This window comes from Bufo gargarizans, chromosome 10, assembly GCF_014858855.1.
Source record: "Bufo gargarizans isolate SCDJY-AF-19 chromosome 10, ASM1485885v1, whole genome shotgun sequence".
In the NCBI taxonomy this organism is placed as follows: Eukaryota; Metazoa; Chordata; class Amphibia; order Anura; family Bufonidae; genus Bufo; species Bufo gargarizans.
The window spans coordinates 38,756,678-38,781,267 of record NC_058089.1 but is presented as its reverse complement, the minus strand read 5'-3'; the positions used below and the strand labels follow the sequence as shown (position 1 = coordinate 38,781,267).

Genomic DNA, 24,590 nt, shown 5'->3' with positions numbered 1-24,590 from the left:
TGAAAAGGTTCAATATTTTAGGCTCAAAGTGTCACACTCTAGTCAGCTAATTAATCCATACCCCCTGAGCAAAGGGGACCTGAGATTGTGACTTTGGGGTTTCATAAGCTGTAATCCATAATCATCCAAATTATAACAAATAAAGGCTTGAAATATCTTGCTTTGCATGTAATGAGTCTCATATGTTAGTTTCACCTTTTAAGTTGCATTACTGAAATAAATGAACTTTGCACAATATTCTAATTTTTCGAGTTTCACCTGTAGAATATAAACTTATTACCTACATAAAACAAGAAGGCTATAAATATACTGCGTGACTTATCTCATTGTGATCAGGAGTTACACCCTGTACTATAGTCCACGGTTAGGGCCGTTTTACACATGCAAAGCATAAAGGGCTTGTGTAAATGTATTGCCGATCCCCCCAAAACAGGTGATCGCATCTTTCACGAGGCACCAAAAGTTGTCATTTGTCAGCAGCACATCTCCCTGTGTAAACACGATAAAGGCCATTTACTGAAGTGAGACAACCCCTTTAATGGGGTTGTGTAGTGCTTAGATATTAATGACCTATCTACAGGATAGGTCATCAATATCAGATTGGCGGGGTCTGACACCATATGGCGATCAGCTGTTTGAAGAGGCCACCATGTCCTTTTCACTGTTAACCTGCTCTAGATGATTACACTTTCTTTTCCCGTTCATTTGAATGGGAAAGGAAGGTGCCATTAAACTGCGCTGCCACTTCAATCCTGGCAACGAGCGGGTTAAGGGCGGGTTCGCATTGGCCTTATTGAATCCCGTTATAGGTTACGTTATAACGGAATTCTAGGACGGAATGCAAAAGGAAGCCTTCGAGAGGCATGTCTATGGGGACACATAATGATTACGTTTGTATCCGTTATACATGACGGAGAATATAGTTATAACGGAATAAAAAAAAAGCCAATACAAACCCACCCTAATAGTAAAAAGACTGCTCCAGTGTCTCAATCTGTAGCCCGTATCTCTAGTTCCCTTACAGCTCATAAATATTTATTTAAGCTAAATTCTTATCAAATCAAGACTTCAACTTAAATGAGTGTTTATGAGCTGTCAGAAGATCATAGATAAGGACTAAATATTGAGCTGTCAAACAGTCCTCTGACAGAATTCACTGAAAAGCAGAATGAACAGTCTGCAAAGAGAGTAAAACTGAAGACTGTAGATGACGAACCGTTGAACATTTTTTAATAAAGACCAACTGGAAGAATTATTTTTACCAAAGATAAGGAGAATTCAGTAATAAAAAGTTAATAATAATTATGCAAGTTAAAAATAATAAAAACCCCAAAAGGTGTCCATAGCTTTTTAAAGGGGTTTTCTGGTACTTGTATATTGATGGCCTATCTTCAGGATAGGCCTTCAATATCTCATTGGTGGGAGTCTAGTACCTTGCACCGCTGCTGATCAGCTCTCCTGCAGTAGTGCTGGATGTGACGGCAGAACTACAGCTCTATCCATTGTTTGTAGTGGATGGAGCTGGTTACTGCAGCACTGCTCCCATTCTCGTCAGTGGATGGAGCTGGTTACTTACTGCAGCGTTGCTCCCATTCTCGTCAGTGGGCGTTGCTCCCATTCTCGTCAGTGGATGGATCTGGTTACTGCAGCACTGCTCCCATTCTCGTCAGTGGATGGAGCTGGTTACTTACTGCAGCGTTGCTCCCATTCTCGTCAGTGGATGGAGCTGGTTACCGCAGCACTGCTCCCATTCTCGGCAGTGGATGGAGCTGGTTACTTACTGCAGCGCTGCTCCCATTCCCGTCAGTGGATGGAGCTGGTTACTTACTGCAGTGCTGCTCCCATTCTCGTCAGTGGATGGAGCTGGTTACTGCAGCACTGCTCCCATTAATAAGAATGGGAGCACTGCTGCAGTAACCAGCTTCGTCCACTACACACGATAGAAAGAGCTGTAGTTCTGCCATGACTTCCAGCACTACTGCTAAACAGCTGATTGGCGGGGTTGTCATGGGTTGGATCCTGCCAATCAGATATTGATTGCTTATCCTGAGGATTTTCCATCCATATGAAAAGGACTAGAAAACCTCTTTTTAAGACTATATTTGGTGTGTATGATACAATATTTTACCTACATATAAAAGAGGCCTTACACAGACCATACCTACCATTGGACTCTGGAGAACCAGCAGGTTCTACCTGGTTTTAAGGATAAATATCAACTTCACTACACTCAAATGTTTCAACTGGTAGGTGACCAGATACAAACTCCACATCAAAATACAACTTCCAAAATGTTAAAATAATATAAATCATCCGTATCACTTTTAAAGATACTGTGTATGCTGAGATCTTGGGCCTATAAGACTACCTTGATACATGCAGTGTAACAGGGGGAGAAGTAATCATACCATTGAGAAGGACAATGCCAATGGCAGCCGAAGTGCTCAGTTCTTGTGGGTGACGGACTAGGAAGTATGCCTGCAGTGAATATGTGAACGGGACCCAGCATAAATCTCCAAATGCCAGCATGAAACCAAATCCATCGTGTACAATGTCCATGGTAGTGAGGATTGCTTCCTGTGGACAGAGAAAGTGGCCAAAACTTAATTTGGTTTAAAACACATCGGGGTCTGTGCTCCTCCGTCTAAATAAACCTGATAACGTCATATAGCAATGCTGACCTCATGCCATAGAGCATCCATGACATAAAGACCCTGGAATCCGCACACCAAAATCATGGAGAGGGAGGCAGAGCCACGGAGCTCGATGTCCTTCATCAGGAAACACAAGTTGATCAAACACTGGAAAGGAATATATAATGTTAGAGGGGTAATATTGTGATATTCACTCTGAAGACGTCGTGTGGTATCTGGTACCAAGAGGTTAGCAGCAGATCATTGCCCAGGGTATCACACTGCCTCTGCAGGCTAGCCTTCTTCCCATGGTGCATCTTGGTGCCATCTATTTCTATGATGTAAAAGAAAAATCTAAATCTTTAGACCAGGCCACCTTCTTCCATTACTCCATGATTCAGTAGTGGACAGCCCAGATGACTACCTCTGAAACCCTGCAGCTAGTGGTCCCAGTCCCAGTCCTTAATTATGGTGCACAACATTAGAAAAGCCAAATCCTCCTGTCCAAGATGATTAGGTGTGCGATGTCAACATGTACGACATCAGCCCACATTATGGGGGCTTCTCTATGTACACCCCTGGTTATAGATATAAATATGCCGCTGAACAGGAGGAGAAGGGCACACATCCAGTTTGGACTTGGGCAGGAGAGCACGCAACAATGGAAGGGAAAGTACTAACTAAACTGCCTTTCTTTCAGAGGACAGAACAGATAACCGATTTCTTAAAAAACATGGAAACCTCTTTAATTAGTACCTTCAGGTCAGGAAGCTCCTATTCTTCTACTGAGATCTTATTAGACTGGCTGGCCAGATAGGAACACCCAGCATTAGAAGGTGAGATAATGTGAGCAGGGTAATGGCTAATTCTCTGCATATTTGCCAGGTTGTGGCTGGATCTCCACCAATCTCCATTATAGTTAATGGGGCCAGCGGGTATCAAGTAGAGTCTGGCAATGCCAGATCCAAACCTCTCCGGCAGGCTGCTACCTGCCAGAACAGCCTGCCCGAGATGTCTGACGCTAGTGTGAAACTACCCTTAGACTAGACAGTCTTCAGATGCACCAAGATTTATTACAGTGACTTGTGCAGGATTTATTGGTGCATTTTCAGACATACTGAGGCAGATTTACTAAGATTGGGGGTTTCCTATGGTAGTCTTAGTAAAAAGTGCACTGGAGTCACAGGCCTCTTAACAAACTTGGCGCATCTTCTGTCATCCCATGCGCCAGACACACAGAGATCTACACTAGCTTTAAGCTGGAGTAGATCTCAGCTCTAATTACACCATTAGTAAATCCGGCAGGCGGCCCCCCCACCCCATCCTAAGCAACGTCCCCTTTTCTCCATTTCAGTTTCCAGCAAGAAGCTCAAAAAAGAATCCCACATTATGGAGCAAATATGGCGTGTGCCCTAATCTGTGATTAGACCTGATTCACATGCTGTTCTGCATAGCGTTGTTTCGATACCAAAATTTTTATTTGGTTTCGATACCATAAAAAAGTATTGCGATACTCGATACCACGCGGAAAAAAAAAAACACCAAAAAAAGCCACGTGCATTCTGCATTTTATGGAATATCCGGCCCATAATAGAACAGTCCTATCCTATTTTTTGGGGGGCCAAGGTGACAAAAAAATGGAGAATTGCGCAGTTTATTATTATTTTTTTTTTCTGTCACGGCGTTCACCGCATAGGACATTTTTTTTATATTTTAATAGTTTGAACTTTGCGGACGTGGCGATATGTAATGTGTTTATTTATTTATTGTTTATATATTTTATATGTAAAATTGGGAAAGGGGCTAGAACCTGGGATCTTTACATCCCTTTTCCTATTCACCCTGATAGAGCTCTATTAGGGTGAATAGGGCTTCACACTCTCCCTGCTGCCCTGGGCATAGTGCACACAGCAGCAGGGATCTTACCATGGCAGCCAGGGCTTCAGTAGCGTCCTGGCTGCCATGGTAACCGATCGGAGCCGCAGGATTACACTGATGGGGCTCCGATCAGAAGCTGCCACTGCACCACCAATGAGAAGGAGGGGACCCTGTGGCCACTGCCACCAGTGATTTTAATACTGGGGGGTTGAGGGGATGGGGCACACTGCGCCACCAATGATTTTAATACTGAGGAGGAAGGTGGGAGGGCGCACTGCGCCACCAATGATAATTAACATTTAATCCAGCACCCGTCTCCTAGATTTGTATTAAACATTTACTTTCATTGGTGGCGCAGTGCGCCCGCCCCTCTCTCCTCATTGGTGGCAGCGGCAGCAGCGGCACAGGGGGAAGGGAGAGACTGTTCCTTTTCCCCTGTGCTGCTGAGGAGAACACGGAGCGCGCTGAGAGCGCTGAGAGCAGCGCACTCCGTGTTCTCTGATACTAGACTGCGCAATAGCGAAGCCTAGTATCGAAAAAAGTCAAATCCCGGTATCGAGGTCGATACCAGACAAAAGTATTGATTGGGTTTCGAAAATTTGATACCCGAAACAACCCTAGTTCCGCAACTACGGTGTGCAGCCGTGCACTGCTGGAGGTTTTTCCAGCCCTGTTCACTATAATTGGTACCGGCAGAGATTCGGCCATAGCATGGCAAATATGCTGAGAGGCGGCCGGACAAATACCGCTGCACGTGGCATAAAAGCATTCATAAATGTGCCACATTTTGTCTAACTTTACCTATCAGTTGGCTTACCTTGCGCCAAAATTTTGGTGCAATTTTGGCACATCTTAAGCCATGCCACAATTCTCACTAAGCCACGCCCTCTTGTTGAGAGAGGTACAGAAATTCTCCAAAACACATGAGGTGCAAAGCATAAATTACATTTTTTTGGTGCAAAATTAGTAAATCTCCCTTACTGGCTCTCCCACTCAGAGGTCTTTGAAAATAATACTCACCCATCCCATAAGTCCTGGCCGAAGTTCGCAGAAATACTTCAGGTCAAAGGAACCAATACGAGGATTCAATTCATGCCCGATGAAAAAGTCATACAGCGGATTTCCTGAAAAAAAAAAAAAAAGGTCAAGATGAGAACAGAATTAAAGGGGTATCCAGTGATTTTAATATTGATGGTCTATCCTCAGTATAGGCCATCTATATATGATCAGTGAGGGTCTGACAGCCGGCACCCCCTCTCCAATCAGCTGGGTCACAGTAAGCCTTAGCGGCATCCCCTGTGTAGTGGTCAATGGGAGAAGTGCTGCAATTACCAGCTCTGTCCACTACACAATGGACGGCGCTGTGTAGTTCTGGAGCCGACACTGATCAGAAAAGGCAGATCAGCAAGGGTGAGGGGTGTTAGACCTACAACACTGATATAATGAGGATAGCCCATTAATATTAAAATCCTGGAATATCCCTTTACTAGAAGACACAATCTGTGCACACAAAAAATGATTGCAGAAGATTTTTGAAAACAGTCACTAAAAAAAAATCTGTTCAATCACATTGCAGTTTTTATTTTACATGAATACGAAATAAAAGTTGTCTTTTGATTGGTTGCTATGGCCAACCTAGACAATCTTACTTTTCAAGGAACCTTTATAAACCCCTCCAGCGTTGCACATGTACATTGCATGTACACATGTTGTTGAGCCACAGAAGTCCCACCAGCAGCCTGACCACTTTTGGTAAAAGTGGCGAGGATGAGGAGACAGCCAAGAAGTTACAAATTTTAGCGTAAACTGGGACTTGCACCAAAATTTAAAATTTTTGGACCCCAGTTTTCTGGCATAGAAGCTTAAGACTAATTCCAGTTTTCTGTCCGGATGCGATGCATGTAGCAAACACATATATCAGGACTGAGTCCTGATCCATTCATTTCAATGGGTCTGTGTTTTTCACGCATCATCTTTGCATTTAGGGAACTCTGCAGCATGATCTATATTGTGCGGTTTTCATGCAGCTCTGGCTCCATAGAAATGAATGGCCAGGGCTGCATCCGGATGCAGTGCGTTATTGACTGATGATTAGTAGGAGATGTAGATTGTTATTCTTCATGAGCATGAAAAACACATCAAAAACTGGTTGCATCCGTGCTGAAAAAATTGAAACGCTGAACGTAATCATGGATGAAACTGACAGCCATGCAGTGCAGTATGGACCCTCTTACGGCCTGGGCTATACTGACTTTCTATTGCGCTAATGATTGATTTTACATCTCCAGCCTAATTTTCAGTCCGATGGAATACATTCGGTCGTATGTAAACTTGTGGACTGCAGATGTCACTCAATCAGAAGCGCTACACAAAGTCATAGTGTAGCCCAGGCAAGGTCACTATCAAGGGGCAAATGATCAAAACGCTTTAGTTTTGTCCCCATTCATTGTCAAACAGAATTATGTCAACAGATTTTTTTTTTTCTTAAGTCTCATATTCCACTAACTTGTGACAAAAAATAAAAACTTCCATGAACTCACTATGCCCATCATGAAATACCTTGGGGGTGTCTTCTTTCCAAAATGGGGTCACTTGTGGGGTAGTTATACTGCCCTGGCATTTTAGGGGCCCAGATGCGTGAGAAGTAGTTTGAAATCAAAATCTGTAAAAAATGACCGATGAAATCCGAAAGGTGCTCTTTGGAATGTGGGTCCCTTTCCCCACCTAGGCTGCAAAAAAGTGTCACACATCTGGTATCGCCGTACTCAGGAGAAGTTGGGGAATGTGTTTTGGGGTGTCATTTTACATATACCCATGCTGGGTGAGAGAAATATCTTGGCAAAAGACAACTTTTCCCATTTTTTTATACAAAGTTGGCATTTGACCAAGATATTTATCTCACCCAGCATGGGTATATGTAAAATGACACCCCAAAACACATTGCCCAACTTCTCCTGAGTACGGCGATACCACATGTGTGACACTTTTTTGCAGCCTAGGTGGGCAAAGAGGCCCACATTCCAAAGAGCACCTTTAGGATTTCACCGGCCATTTTTTACAGATTTTGATTTCAAACTACTTCTCACACATATGGGCCCCTAAATTGCCAGGGCAGTATAACTACCCCACAAGTGACCCCATTTTGGAAAGAAGACACCCCAAGGTATTCCGTGAGGGGCATGGCGAGTTCCTAGAATTTTTTATTTTTTGTCACAAGTTAGTGGAATATGAGACTTTGTTAGAAAAAAAAAATTAAAAATAAAAATCATCATTTTTCGCTAACTTGTGACAAAAAAAAAAAATCCTAGTAACTCGCCATGCCCCTCACGGAATACCTTGGGGTGTCTTCTTTCCAAAATGGGGTCACTTGTGGGGTAGTTATACTGCCCTGGCATTCTAGGGGCCCTAATGTGTGGTAAGTAGTTTGAAATCAAAATGTGTAAAAAATGTGTAAAAAATGTCCATTCAGACGTCCGTATGTGTTTTGCGGATCCGATCCATGTATCTGTGGAGCCGTAAAAATCATACGGACGTCTGAACGGAGCCTTACAGGGGGGTGATCAATGACAGGGGGGTGATCAGGGAGTCTATATGGGTGATCACCCCCCTGTCATTGATCACCCCCCTGTAAGGCTCCATTCAGACGTCCGTATGTGTTTTGCGGATCCGATCCATGTATCCGTGGATCCGTAAAAATCATACGGAAGTCTGAACGGAGCCTTACAGGGGGGTGATCAATGACAGGGGGGTGATCAGGGAGTCTATATGGGTGATCACCCCCCTGTAAGGCTCCATTCAGACGCCCGTATGTGTTTTGCGGATCCGATCCATGTATCTGTGGATCCGTAAAAATCATATGGACGTCTGAATGGAGCCTTACAGGGGGGTGATCAATGACAGGGGGGTGATCAGGGAGTCTATATGGGGTGATCAGGGGTTCATAAGGGGTTAATAAGTGACAGGGGGGGTGTAGTGTAGTGTAGTGTAGTGGTGTTTGGTGCTACTTTACACAGCTACCTGTGTCCTCTGGTGGTCGATCCAAACAAAAGGGACCACCAGAGGACCAGGTAGCAGGTATATTAGACGCTGTTATCAAAACAGCGTCTAATATACCTGTTAGGGGTTAAAAAAATCGCATCTCCAGCCTGCCAGCGAACGATCGCCGCTGGCAGGCTGGAGATCCACTCGCTTACCTTCCGATCCTGTGAACGCGCGCGCCTGTGTGCACGCGTTCACAGGAAATCTGGCGTCTCGCGAGATGACGCATATATGCGTGACTCTGCGCAGCGCTGCCGCCTCCGGACCGCGATCCTGCGTTAGGCGGTCCGGAGGCAGTTAATAAGATTCAGCCCTTAGCAACCAGTCTGCATAAAACTGCAATATCACTATTCAGTTAAGATGGCCGCCACTGCCCTCACCCTGAGACTAATCCCGCCTGCCCTCACTAACCAGTAACAATAGCCCCCCAGAGGTGTCAGTAACCAGAGCCCTCCCCCCTAAAGGGTTAATCTCCTCCAGCAGAAAGGGGTCCTCTTACCACATGTTGCTTTCATTTATACACTGAGCAGATGGCAGATCTCCCTTCCCTGGTCTGCGCTGCTCCAACTCTGCATTCTCCAGCTCTGCTGAGTGAGGGAGCGTCTGCCAAGCGCAGGGACAGGGAGAAGTGCACACAGCCCAGGCACTGTTATCAGCTGCTGGGGAGGACCTGGCTTTAATCATTTACTTACAGTCCCTGGCTGTCTGTAATCTGACCCTGCACGCTGCATCCTCCGTCCTACAACACATAGACGGACCATGCCCAGCAACCTGATTTTAAGCTCAGGTAAAAGTGGGCAGTACAGGGAACAAAAATGTGGAATTGAGGGGTAATTGAATACACAGTGAAAAGTTGAAATAGGGCCACCAAGGAGATATATATCACCACAATCCAATACTCCCCCAAAAAATAATATGACAGTTATACTTTAATCCACTTGCTCGCGCAGCCGGCATCTCTTCTGTCTTCTTTTTTGCTGTGTGCAGGAAAAGGATCTGTGGTGACGTCACTCCGGTCATCACATGGTCCATCACATGATCCATCACCATGGTAAAAGATCATGTGACGGAACATGTGATGACCGGAGTGACGTCACCACAGTTCCCTTTCCTGCACACAGCAAAAAAGAAGACAGAAGAGATGCCGGCTGCGCGAGCAAGTGGATTAAGGTGAGTTAAATTATTTTTTATTTTTTTTAACCCCTCCAGCGCTATTGTACTATGCATTCTGTATTCAGAATGCTATTATTTTCCCTTATAACCATGCACTTGCTTGCGGATGCTTGCGATTTTCATGCAGCCCCATTCACTTATATGGGGCCTGCGTTGCGTGATAAACGCACAATACAGAGCATGCTGCGATTTTCACGCAACGCATAAGTGATGCGTGAAAATCACTGCTCATGTGCACAGCCCCATAGAAATGAATGGGTCTGGATTCAGTGCGGGTGCAATGCGTTCACCTCCCGCAATGCACCCGCGCAGAATACTCGCCCGTGTCAACTCAGCCTTAGGCCTCATGCACACGGCTGTTGTTTGGGTCCGCATCCGAGCAGCTGTTTTTGCGGCTCGGATGCGGACCCATTCACTTCAATTCTCGATGTTTTTAGGGTTAATGCACACTACCTGAATTGCCCCCTGGGGCCAGTGCAGACTCTGGTGCTGCCAGAGACTTGATGTAAAGAAAGATACTGAGAGCCAAAGATGTGATTCCAGCGGCAACAGCAAACTCCAGGAAGTGGTCGTAGACATAAGACAGGGGTAACCGGAGCGTCACTGCCACGCCTGCCAGGACGGCGCTCGCCAGGAAAGCATAAAAAGCTGCCAAAAGACACAAGATCAGACCAACCTGATTAGGTAGAAACATAAGATAGTTTAAAGGGAACCTGTCACTGGGATTTTGTGTATAGAGCTGAGAACATGGGTTGCTAGATGGCCGCTAGCATATCCGCAATACCCAGTCCCCATAGCTCTGTGTGCTTTTATTGTGGAAAAAAAACGATTTGATCCATATGCAAATTAGGCCTCTTTCACACTACCGTTTTTTTTTTCCGTTTTGCGGTCCGTTTTTTGCGTTCCGTATACGGTCCGTATACGGAACCATTCATTTCAATGGTTCCGCAAAAAAACGGAATGTGTTCCGTATGCATTCCGTTTCCGTATTTCCGTTTTTCCGTTCCGTTGAAAAGATAGAACATGTCCTATATTTGGCCGCAAATCACAGTCCGTGGCTCCATTCAAGTCAATGGGTCCGCAAAAAAAACGGAACACATACGGAAATGCATCCGTATGTCTTCCGTATCCGTTCCGTTTTTTGCGGAACCATCTATTGAAAATGTTATGCCCAGCCCAATTTTTTCTATGTAATTACTGTATACTGTATATGCCATACGGAAAAACGGAACGGAACAACGGAACGGAAACGGAACCACAACGGAAGCAAAAAACGGAACAACGGATCCGTGAAAAACGGAACGCAAAACACTGAATTCAACATACTGTAGTGTGAAAGAGGCCTTAACCTGAGATGAGTCCTGTCCCTGACTCCTCTCACATACAGGACTCATCTCAGGTTAATTTGCATATGGATCAAATCGTTTTTTTTTTTACACAATAAAAGCACACAGAGCTATGGGGACTGGATATTGCGGATGTGCTAGCGGCCATGTAGCAACCCATGTCCTCAGCTCTATACACAAAATCCCGGTGACAGGTTCCCTTTAAGGAAACTGATGAGCTCTTTACCCTATAAATAAAGTCATGTTCCGGCGGGTGAACAGCCTGTCGGGTCCATGCTGCCGCTAGTGCACGCGTGCCCCTGGACTAACGACATGTTTTATTCCGGCCGCCTCTCGGCATGTTTGCCGTGCTGCCGTCGGAAATCCGACTATTATAGTCAATAGGGGGACACGCGTGCACCAGCAGCAGCACGGATCCGACAGGCTGTTCACCCGCTGGAACAGCCTGCCGGAGTAATTTGCCGCTAGTGTGAAAGTACCTTTACTTACCCCAAAGTTCAAGGGGTTGGCCTGTGAACAATGTTCACCAACTATCTACAGGTTTGCTGATAAATATATGAACACTAGAGTTTCGGCCTCTGGCACCCACTGATCACAATAGCGCTGGCACCACTCCATTCACTTTTATAGAACTGACGGAATAGCGCTGTACTGTCCCATAGACAGTGAATAGAGCAGCGGCCATGCATATTCACTCTCCACCCCAGGGAACTTGGGTACCCCTGTTCTCATGAAGGGTGGAGTTTCCAGCAATTAAGGTGGCCATACACATAAAGGCCCCTTTACACTGCTCAATTGAGCAGACGAGTGTTGGGAAGGAAGTGTTCCTTCCTAACAATTGCCTGCTCGTCAGTGGAGGAGACCTCCACATTTACATGCAGCGATCTCCTCCACAGTAAGGGGAGGAGCGATCACTAATGTCGCTCGTCCCTATACAGAATCATTGTTTAGACACCTCAATCTGCTGCCGGCAAATGGTGATGCTATTTAACCGATGAACAAGCGCTTGGTTTGTTCATTGGGTAATTGTCAGCACCTTTACACCGCCAGATTAGCGCTAACGAGTGTTCCTATGAGTGCTTGTTAGCAATAATCTGCTGGATGTTTGCACAGTGTAAGGGGCCTTTAGTCTACAGTTGATCAAAATGGATGATTTCAACTAAAACGAACGTTGATCTGTTGAAATTTACCAAAACAATTGTTTTAGCTGACCATTATCATCTGAAAAGAAGCCGCCCGCCTCTAATATTGTCTTCCAATAGTAGGAACAAAAGATCGTTTGTTCAAAGAAACATTGTTCGTGAATGAAAGATCGTTCTTTGAAAGAACATTCCCTGAAAGCTCTTTTGTCCATCATCTGGTTTCATTGAACAACTGTAATGGCCAACATGGACAAAAGTGTGTATGGCCGTGTCTGTAAGAGGAACCTTCACCAGATGTTTGTTCAACCATCAACCAACTTCTGTCTCATGTGGACCTCCACTGACCATACATTTATCACCTATCCCATGGATGATGTTTATGGGCCAACCCCTTTAATGCCCAGAACACCTCTTTAATTAATAAACTATGGTTCACCTGTATCTGTAATGTTATAGACCCAGATGCTCAACTAAACATGGAGAACGTGTCTGGAGATGCTGGCAACTATAAACTGAAAATCACCCATCACCCTTTTGAACTCACCATTTATTTTATAGCTCAGACGGGTATTGTCTCTCAGAGTGATTCCTTCAGCTATCTGCAATGAGATCATTCCTTCGTTACCACTTGATATGTAGCATGGCTTTATTATAAATCACATGATGAATCACAGATGGTTTAAAATGACAATTTAGACTTTTAGACCATTTAGATTACTGCGATCACTGGTCAAGTCTTGTGATGTGACTGGTCACCACCATGCACTGTACTGGCAACCTGAATCTTGTCTTTTATTCTACCTAGTGAGGGCGAGGAGTGGGAACAACAATACCTGTGCAAAACGGTCTTGCTATCCGTTGGTACGTGCAGAGAATACACATGGAATATGGATCAGGTACAACATAAATCATATTTCCTACCATCTAGACTGACATGTATTAACAGCTGTTCATACTAGCCCTATGGTTTCTTTTAAAAATGCATCCAGCATGGCTGCCATGGGTCTGATATTGGCCGATACTGGCAAAACCGATGGACCAACCGCCATTAATTCCAAAGGCATCAGTTAGGGTTTTGCAATCTTTGATGGCAAGAACGGTCCATAGGTTCGAATCCAACCAAGGACAGAATCTGAATGGAGTTTGGTTAGTGGGCATGCTTAGCAGGTATTCTTAGCATCCACTGCTTTTATTCTTTTATTATGCAGAATGACATCTATCATATGTTGTAGCGACAGTAAGGCTACACAGCAACTCTGGTCGCACAACAGCTGTCACGTTGGATTTATTGCAACTGCTGCAGTGATCCTATTCATTTCTATGGGATCACCGCAACTCAGCGATCCTGGCCGCGGAAACTGTTGTGCGACAAGTGTCGCTGTGTAGCCCTAGAGTAAGGGGTGTTGTTACACAAAACACACACAAAAAGTTGACATACCGTTCCCATAGGCAACATATATAGCACCGCCTGCAGAGACATCCAGCTCAGCAGCAGTGTCAGGGCAAATGGATTCCACAAAGTCTCCAGCGGAGGAAGAGGACCTGGCACCTGTAATACGCTGGCATCGGCTGTGTTACATGTGAGAAGTAGGTAAAGGACTGTCCCAGGCAGGAATATCAACATAAGTAAGGCCCCTACAGACGGGTAAAAGAAAACCAAAATCTTTAAGTAAGCCTGTAATACCGCAGTGTCGAGCAATCCTTCCTCCCGAGGGTCAAACACGCTTACCAATGGATCCCCCAAACTCAAGCTCTTTGGTACGGGTAGTTTTTATCTTGTCCGCCATCCTTCTTCCTAGAATGGAAATGTTATTATTTAGTAGAATAATAAGAGTAATAAAAATGTATTAAAAATACAAAAACAAACTGCTGGCATTGACATTCTTAGAGGGGCTATCCTCAGGGTATCAGATCGGAGGGAGGGTCCGACTCCCGAAACTAGTACCATTCACTTGTTCAAAGAGGCTGCGGCGCTCCACTGGCTTCTTCCGCAGTGACGTCATCGTACATCGGTCACATGGCCTAGGACAGTTATAGCTAACCTCTGGCCATAGGAGCAGCTCAATCCCATCCTGAGGAGGAGCCATCAATATTAAATTCCAAGATAACGCCTTTAACCATGGCATCCAGCAGATTTATTAATCTCTAAGGAGGCCACTGAGTCAGGGTACTTGCCACACAACAAAAACTGCATGTGGATTGGGGTGCTGCCACATGTCATGGGGTGCTGTTTTTGGATGGGGGGGGACGTATAAAAAAAATGCGTGCAGTTTCAGCAGCAAAATATCTACATTTATGCTGCGTTTCCTTCCAGCAAAGGAAAAGAAATCAAATCACACAACAGAACTGAATTCCATTTATTAAATAATTGCGTTACATTCGTGTAATTCAAGTCTGCTCTGTGTTTTCCTTTGCTGGAAGAAAACGGCATAAAAGCTGATATATTTTGCAGAAACCACACGCAATTTCTTGCTGCATCCAAAACACAGCACCAAAATTGCCACACAATGTCCAGCTTCAGGCCTCCAGAGCAGGGAAATCGATGATAAAATCAAGTCCTGGAGAAAATGGCAGTAAGCGCTTCTTACCGTGAGCCTTCAGTAGTCTCGCTGTAATCGAGTGAGAAGGGGTGTATACCCTGAAACGCGTTTGGGCAAGTTGGGACAGTGAGTCTTTTTCCCCCCGATACTACAAGTGACCGAGTAGTGACAACGCCGGTCGGGGTGATTCGTAGAACCAGTCTCGCATCTGAGGTGGTGTTTACAAATATAAAGAGATACGCTACTACAGCTACTATAGCTCCAGCTGGTGAGTCACGTGAGACGTCACGTTTTGACTCTGTACCACGTGGGACGCCGCGTTCAGCTGTGCTAGGCTGACACTCCACTCGATTACAGCGAGACTACTGAAGGCTCACGGTAAGAAGCGCTTACTGCCATTTTCTCCAGGACTTGATTTTATCATCGATTTCCCTGCTCTGGAGGCCTGAAGCTGGACATTGTGTGGCAATTTTGCTTCAATTGATTCAATCTAACCACACACCTCTCACACTGCATTTAGGTGTATGTGGATTTACTGAGACTGATTTCTACTGTGGGCAGTGTCCCATGAACCCCTGAACTCTTTTACTGCAATTAGGACCCCACTGTTTATTTTATTTTATTTCATTAATCGATGTGGGTTTTCATATGAATATTATATGTGATGCGTGTGATTTATATTAAATATTAATTTAGATAACCATTTTATCTTGACTGCCGTTTTCTGTTCCCATTTAAGGAGTGCCCCTCTACTTTCTATTCCAGTTAAACGTCGGTCTTTGTAAATGACCCCCATTGTGTACAGATCCCCTAACCACAATCAATAGAAAGGGCTGCGCTGTCATTCTGTGTTTAGCAGCTGACTGCCTAAATGTGGAGGGAAAAAATAAAATGTATTGTCCCTGCGTTCTCAAGATTGATATTTTTTTGCCAACATGAAAGTTTACTATAGCCAGCTGTAGATGGCATTAATACAGTTTTCATTTTACGTATCCCATCACAATCAGATAGGACTTTGCTCTTCACCGTGTGCTGCTACAGATATCAAGGACTTGTGACCTTTGCGCTCTTAAGGTATCTCTAGTGCAGGGTACAGCAACCTCCGGCACTCCAGCCATCAGAAAACTACAAATCCCAGCAAGCTTCATTCATTTCTATGTGAGTTCAGAGTACGGCCAAGCAAATGTGCATGCTGGGATTTGTAGTTTTACCACAGCTGGAGTGCCAGTGGTTGCTGACCCCTGCTCTGGACTAAAGGCCATAAGCTGCGCCTATATTATGTAGGAAGAGTTCAATTCCTAAACCTAAGTAGTAAATGTCTGTAGAGCACATGTAGAGTTCTTCTAAACCTCAGAGATTTCTGCGACTCAAGATCTGCCACCACAACATCATGTTCTAACATGTTTATAGAAGATCAGAATTTATTTTCGGTGGAATTTCCTTTTAAACCATGTCTAGGTACCGGTGATGTATCAGTACCAGATGTGGATGTCTCCAGGACACACACGGTCAAGTCACATTATTATGACCAGCAGCTAATATCCAGTGTTACCGCCGTGTAGAGCATGGATAACATAGGCTGGGAGTGACTCAATAAGGTCCTGGTAGGTTGTCACAGGTACCTGGAGCCATGCTGACTGCTGTGTGCCCGACAACTGTGTGGGGAAGGATCCACAGAGCGAACAAGACGATCCTGGTGGTCCTACAGATGCTCAATTGGGTTTAAGTCTGGGAAATTAGGGGGCCAGGGTAGTACTTGGAAGTCTTGGTCATGTTCTTCCAACCAATGTCAGACATTTCTAGCCGTATGAAGGGTCACATTGGCTTGCTGGAAGATCCCATCTACCCCAGGGAAGAAAATCAGCATGTATGGGTGTAAATGCTCTGCAAGGATGGATTCATACCCAAATCGGTTGAGAGTGACTTCCACATGGATGAGTGGGCCCAGAGAATGGCATGAAAACATTCCTCAGACAATAACGCTGCCACCACCAGTTTCTGTTCTTCCAGCAATGGTTGCAGAGTGTTTGTTCTCTGATGTTTCTCGCCTGACACACCATCATCTATCCATTTGATGAAGCAGAAAATGTGACTCATCAGAGAAGATGACCCTTTACCAATCAGCAGAGGTCCAATTCTGATACTGCTGATGCAACTTCATTAGCAGAGGTCAGTGACCATCTGTCTTCTTCAGAACCCCATACACAGTAGGGTTCGCTGAACTGTTCTTTTAGACACACATCTGGTTCATTTTGGTGGTGAGCTGCTCTTCTGTAGCTGACCCTCGCACACCCATGTAGCTGACATTTACTTCTCACATCAATGGCATGTGGTGCTCCACAGTTTCCACATCACTTATTCACAATGGTGCCATTGATCCATGACAGCAACGAGGTATATATGTGCAGACAGCCTATCGCACACCTTAAATACCCCCCGAGCCAGCTCGCCACACGTGACTTCCTTCATGAGCTACAAGATGCCGACATCGAAAGTAGGAAGTGGTTATAATAATGTGACTCGATTGTGTATATGCCCTTATATTTACTAATTGCTTGGCCCGAATATATGCCAAGTGAGCCACGGACTAGCAAGTATACCTTCTTTAGTCCCTGTTAAAGGGGTTCTCTTGGTTTTTCTGAAAATTAGTCCTTTATTTTGTCCTTTGGAAGACAGACAGGTACTGAACACTTACCGCCCCGTCACACCGCCGTCTCCGCTGCACTCACACAGGCTGCAGGCTCCTCTGGCCGGATGTATGTTCTTTTTCTGTTCAGCTGCATAATAATAAATGCGGATGAACAGGAATAGAAGAGCAAACATCGGGTCAGGACCCGAGCGGAGGACCCGCAGCCTGTGTGAGCGCAGCGGGGATGGCAGCATCAGCTGGGGAAGTACAAACAGACAGAAGAAAGGACCGATTTCCTAAAAAGCTCAGAGAACCCCTTTAATCCCATCCAATAATTGCACACATGACACAAGGTGCCCATACACCTTCTAAATCTGTTGTCTGAACGCTTGGCAGTCAGAAAACAGCTACTGAAGGCGTATAGCCGGGCTGAACCTACAGATCAGGAGTGATGCAGAGCAGACGCAAACCAGGAAAGCATCTGTGTATATGAATGAGTGAAACAGGATGACATGACTGCTTACTGTGTGCCGGTAATTCCACAGTGCAGGGCACTACTGTATACTACTGTATACTCACAGTGCAGGGCACTACTGTATACTCACAGTGCAGGGCACTACTATATACTACTGTATACTCACAGTGCAGGACACTACTGTATACTACTGTATACTCACAGTGCAGGGCACTACTGTATACTCACAGTGCAGGGCACTACTATATACTACTGTATACTCACAGTGCAGGGCACTACTGTATACTACTGTATACTCACAGTGCAGGGCACTACTGTATACTCACAGTGCAGGGCACTACTGTATACTACTGTATACTCACAGTGCAGGACACTACTGTATACTACTGTATACTCACAGTGCAGGGCACTACTGTATACTCACAGTGCAGGGCACTACTATATACTACTGTATACTCACAGTGCAGGACACTACTGTATACTCACAGTGCAGGGCACTACTGTATACTCACAGTGCAGGGCACTACTGTATACTACTGTATACTCACAGTGCAGGGCACTACTGTATACTCACAGTGCAGGGCACTATTATATACTACTGTATACTCACAGTGCAGGACACTACTGTATACTACTGTATACTCACAGTGCAGGGCACTACTATATATTACTGTATACTCACAGTGCAGGACACTACTATATATTACTGTATACTCACAGTGCAGGACACTACTATATATTACTGTATACTCACAGTGCAGGACAGTACTATATATTACTGTATACTCACAGTGCAGGAGACTACTATATATTACTGTATACTCACAGTGCAGGAGACTACTATATATTACTGTATACTCACAGTGCAGGGCACTACTAAATATTACTGTATACTCACAGTGCAGGGCACTACTATATATTACAGTATACTCACAGTGCAGGGCACTACTATATATTACTGTATACTCACAGTGCAGGACACTACTATATATTACTGTATACTCACAGTGCAGGGCACTACTGTATACTACTGTATACTCACAGTGCAGGGCACTACTATATATTACTGTATACTCACAGTACAGGACACTACTATATATTACTGTATACTCACAGTGCAGGGCACTACTATATATTACTGTATACTCACAGTGCAGGGCACTACTATATATTACTGTATACTCACAGTGCAGGGCACTACTAAATATTACTGTATAGTCACAGTGCAGGACACTACTATATATTACTGTGTACTCACAGTGCAGGGCACTACTATATATTACTGTATAGTCACAGTGCAGGACACTACTATATATTACTGTGTACTCACAGTGCAGGGCACTACTATATATTACTGTATACTCACAGTACAGGGCACTACTATATATTACTGTATACTCACAGTGCAGGGCACTACTGTATACAACTGTATACCCACTGTGCAGGGCACTACTATATATTACTGTATACTCACAGTGCAGGGCACTACTGTATACAACTGTATACTCACAGTGCAGGGCACTACTGTATACAACTGTATACTCACAGTGCAGGGCACTACTGTATACAACGGTATACTCACAGTGCAGGACACTACTATATATTACTGTATACTCACAGTGTAGGACACTACTGTATATTACTGTATACTCACAGTGCAGGGCACTACTATATATTACTGTATACTCACAGTGCAGGACACTACTATATATTACTGTATACTCACAGTACAGGGCACTACTATATATTATTGTATACTCACAGTGCAGGGCAGTACTGTATATTACTGTATACTCACAGTGCAGGACACTACTGTATACTACTGTATACTCACAGTGCAGGACACTACTGTATATTCACAGTGCAGGGCACTACTGTATACTACTGTATACTCACAGTGCAGGGCACTACTGTATACTACTGTATACTCACAGTGCAGGACACTACTGTATACTCATAGTGCAGGACACTACTGTATACTTACAGTGCAGGGCACTACTATATATTACTGTATACTCACAGTGCAGGACAGTACTATATATTACTGTATACTCACAGTGCAGGACACTACTATATATTACTGTATACTCACAGTGCAGGACACTACTATATATTACTGTATACTCACAGTGCAGGGCACTACTATATATTACTCTATACTCACAGTGCAGGGCACTACTATATATTACTGTATACTCACAGTGCAGGGCACTACTATATATTACTGTATACTCACAGTGCAGGGCACTACTATATATTACTGTATACTCACAGTGCAGGGCACTACTATATATTACTGTATACTCACAGTGCAGGACACTACTATATATTACTGTATACTCACAGTGCAGGGCACTACTGTATACTACTGTATACTCACAGTGCAGGGCACTACTATATATTACTGTATACTCACAGTGCAGGACACTACTATATATTACTGTATACTCACAGTGCAGGGCACTACTATATATTACTGTATACTCACAGTGCAGGACACTACTATATATTACTGTATACTCACAGTGCAGGGCACTACTATATATTACTGTATACTCACAGTGCAGGACACTACTGTATACAACTGTATACTCACAGTGCAGGGCACTACTGTATACTCACAGTGCAGGACACTACTGTATATTACTGTATACTCACAGTGCAGGGCACTACTATATATTACTGTATACTCACAGTGCAGGACACTACTATATATTACTGTATACTCACAGTGCAGGACACTACTGTATATTACTGTATACTCACAGTGCAGGGCACTACTATATATTACTGTATACTCACAGTGCAGGGCACTACTATATATTACTGTATACTCACAGTGCAGGGCACTACTATATATTACTGTGTACTCACAGTGCAGGGCACTACTATATATTACTGTATACTCACAGTGCAGGGCACTACTATATATGACTGTATACTCACAGTGCAGGGCACTACTATATATTACAGTATACTCACAGTGCAGCGCACTACTATATATTACAGTATACTCACAGTGCAGGGCACTACTATATATTACTGTATACTCACAGTGCAGGGCACTACTATATATTACTGTATACTCACAGTACAGGGCACTACTATATATTACTGTATACTCACAGTACAGGGCACTACTATATATTACTGTATACTCACAGTGCAGGGCACTACTATATATTACTGTATACTCACAGTGCAGGGCACTACTATATATTACTGTATACTCACAGTGCAGGACACTACTATATATTACTGTATACTCACAGTACAGGGCACTACTATATATTACTGTATACTCACAGTGCAGGACACTACTATATATTACTGTATACTCACAGTACAGGGCACTACTATATATTACTGTATACTCACAGTGCAGGGCACTACTGTATACAACTGTATACTCACAGTGCAGGACACTACTATATATTACTGTATACTCACAGTGTAGGACACTACTATATATTACTGTATACTCACAGTGCAGGGCACTACTATATATTACTGTATACTCACAGTGCAGGGCACTACTGTATACTACTGTATACTCACAGTGCAGGACACTACTATATATTACTGTATACTCACAGTGCAGGACACTACTGTATACTACTGTATACTCACAGTGCAGGACACTACTATATATTACTGTGTACTCACAGTGTAGGGCACTACTGTATATTACTGTATACTCACAGTGCAGGGCACTACTATATATTACTGTATACTCACAGTGCAGGACACTACTATATATTACTGTATACTCACAGTACAGGGCACTACTATATATTACTGTATACTCACAGTGCAGGGCACTACTATATATTACTGTATACTCATAGTACAGGGCACTACTATATATTACTGTATACTCACAGTGCAGGGCACTACTGTATATTACTGTATACTCACAGTGCAGGGCACTACTATATATTACTGTATACTCACAGTGCAGGGCACTACTATATATTACTGTATACTCACAGTGCAGGGCACTACTATATATTACTGTATACTCACAGTGCAGGGCACTACTGTATACAACTGTATACTCACAGTGCAGGGCACTACTGTATACAACTGTATACTCACAGTGCAGGACACTACTATATATTACTGTATACTCACAGTGCAGGGCACTACTATATATTACTCTATACTCACAGTGCAGGGCACTACTATATATTACTGTATACTCACAGTGTAGGACACTACTATATATTACTGTATACTCACAGTGTAGGACACTACTGTATATTACTGTATACTCACAGTGCAGGGCACTACTATATATTACTGTATACTCATAGTGCAGGACACTATTATATACTCACAGTGCAGGGCACTACTGTATCCTCACAGTGCAGGACACTACTATATATTACTGTATACTCATAGTGCAGGACACTACTATATATTACTGTATACTCACAGTGCAGGACAGTACTATATATTACTGTATACTCACAGTGCAGGACACTACTATATATTACTGTATACTCACAGTACAGGGCACTACTATATATTACTGTATACTCACAGTGCAGGGCACTACTGTATATTACTGTATACTCACAGTGCAGGACACTACTGTATATTACTGTATACTCACAGTGCAGGGCACTACTGTATACTCACAGTGCAGGACACTACTAAATACTACTGTATACTCACAGTGCAGGGCACTACTGTATACTCACAGTGCAGGACACTACTATATATTACTGTATACTCACAGTGCAGGGCACTACTATATATTACTGTGTACTCATAGCGCAGGGCACTACTGTATCCTCATAGTGCAGGACAGTACTATATATTACTGTATACTCACAGTGTAGGACACTACTATATATTACTGTATACTCATAGTGCAGGACACTACTATATACAACTGTATACTCACAGTGCAGGGCACTACTATATATTACTGTATACTAACAGTGCAGGACAGTACTATATATTACTGTATACTCACAGTGTAGGACACTACTATATACTCACAGTGCAGGGCACTACTGTATCCTCACAGTGCAGGACACTACTATATATTACTGTATACTCATAGTGCAGGACAGTACTATATATTACTGTATACTCACAGTGTAGGACACTACTATATATTACTGTATACTCATAGTGCAGGACACTACTATATACAACTGTATACTCACAGTGCAGGGCACTACTATATATTACTGTATACTAACAGTGCAGGACAGTACTATATATTACTGTATACTCACAGTGTAGGACACTACTATATACTCACAGTGCAGGGCACTACTGTATCCTCACAGTGCAGGACACTACTATATATTACTGTATACTCATAGTGCAGGACACTACTGTATACTCATAGTGCAGGACACTACTGTATACTCATAGTGCAGGACACTACTGTATACTACTGTATACTCATAGTGCAGGACACTACTGTATCCTCACAGTGCAGGACACTACTATATACAACTGTGTACTCAGTGCAGGACAGTACTATATACAACTGTGTACTTATAGTGCAGGACAGTACTATATACAACTGTATACTCAGTGCAGGGCAATACTATATACAACTGTGTACTCATAGTGCAGGACAGTACTATATACAACTGTATACTCATAGTGCAGGACAATACTATATACAACTGTATACTCATAGTGCAGGACAGTACTATATACAACTGTATACTCATAGTGCAGGACAATACTATATACAACTGTGTACTCAGTGCAGGACAGTACTATATACAACTGTATACTCATAGTGCAGGACAATACTATATACAACTGTGTACTCAGTGCAGGACAGTACTATATACAACTGTGTACTCAGTGCAGGACACTACTGTATACTCATAGTGCAGGACACTACTATATACAACTGTATACTCATAGTGCAGGACACTATTATAAACTACTATATACTCATAGTGCAGGGCAGTACTGTATACTGTATACTACTATATTCTCAGTATACGTATAACTGGGCAGACTGATATCAGTATCTGACAGCATTAGCATGGAGGACATGCGGCTTCTGCTGGCGAGTCTGCAGGACATGATCTGTGAATAGGACATTCTCTACAGTCTTCTGGTTATTAGATCATGTGGCTTTACTGATAAAGCTTTACATTCAAAAGATAAGCAGCCAACCCCAGTCACCCTGCTAGAATTAGAACAGCATGCAGTCAGCGGTGACAGTAAGTGTCCACCACCCCAACCCTATGGGCCTGCGCCGCACTTACATCTATCCAGCCACACACCTACCTGCAGCTCTGTCCCAGTGACTCCAAAGTCACGTCACTGTCCCTTTAATTCCAATCATCTCCTCATTGCCCATCTTCCTATAGTGTCACTAGAGCAGGAGCCAATCGGAAGCCGGCATGACAGACCACGCCTTCCTCTAACCAATCGCGTGCAGATAACGCTCGAGCCACGCTTGAGTTCTGACTTGGATTGGCTGTAGTGGTTGCCATGGGAACTAGCTGTTCCGCCTACAGGCGGGTATAAAGTTACGAAAGAAAGTCTCTTGTTTACATTCTGTTACGGTGGAGGAGTGACTAGAATGGATTAGCTCCTGGTAGCTATGATGTCACAGGGAGGGCGGGGTCTCGTGGTCTAATGGGCAGGGCCTCTCTGATTACAGATGTTACTTAGATGGGTCTGTATGTAGGAGAGGTGAAGGGAGGGGATAGATGTTACTTACATGGGACTGTATGAAGGAGAG

At 43.8% G+C, this 24,590-nt stretch overlaps 1 protein-coding gene across 1 annotated transcript in view; it reads right to left on the bottom strand.

Annotated features, from left to right (window-relative positions):
• TM7SF2 (transmembrane 7 superfamily member 2) overlaps nucleotides 1-24,210 on the bottom strand; it is a 30,056-nt gene extending 5,846 nt beyond the window's left edge. Inside the window, exons 1-8 of the mRNA XM_044269769.1 lie at nucleotides 24,131-24,210; nucleotides 13,940-14,005; nucleotides 13,649-13,845; nucleotides 12,755-12,809; nucleotides 10,176-10,370; nucleotides 5,532-5,635; nucleotides 2,682-2,801; nucleotides 2,409-2,577 (exon numbers count right to left, since the gene is read on the bottom strand). Coding sequence (XP_044125704.1) covers nucleotides 2,409-2,577; nucleotides 2,682-2,801; nucleotides 5,532-5,635; nucleotides 10,176-10,370; nucleotides 12,755-12,809; nucleotides 13,649-13,845; nucleotides 13,940-13,997 — 898 coding nt within the window. The 5' untranslated portion in view covers nucleotides 13,998-14,005; nucleotides 24,131-24,210. The remainder of the gene's footprint in view (nucleotides 1-2,408; nucleotides 2,578-2,681; nucleotides 2,802-5,531; nucleotides 5,636-10,175; nucleotides 10,371-12,754; nucleotides 12,810-13,648; nucleotides 13,846-13,939; nucleotides 14,006-24,130) is intronic.
• Nucleotides 24,211-24,590: the final 380 nt, after the last annotated feature.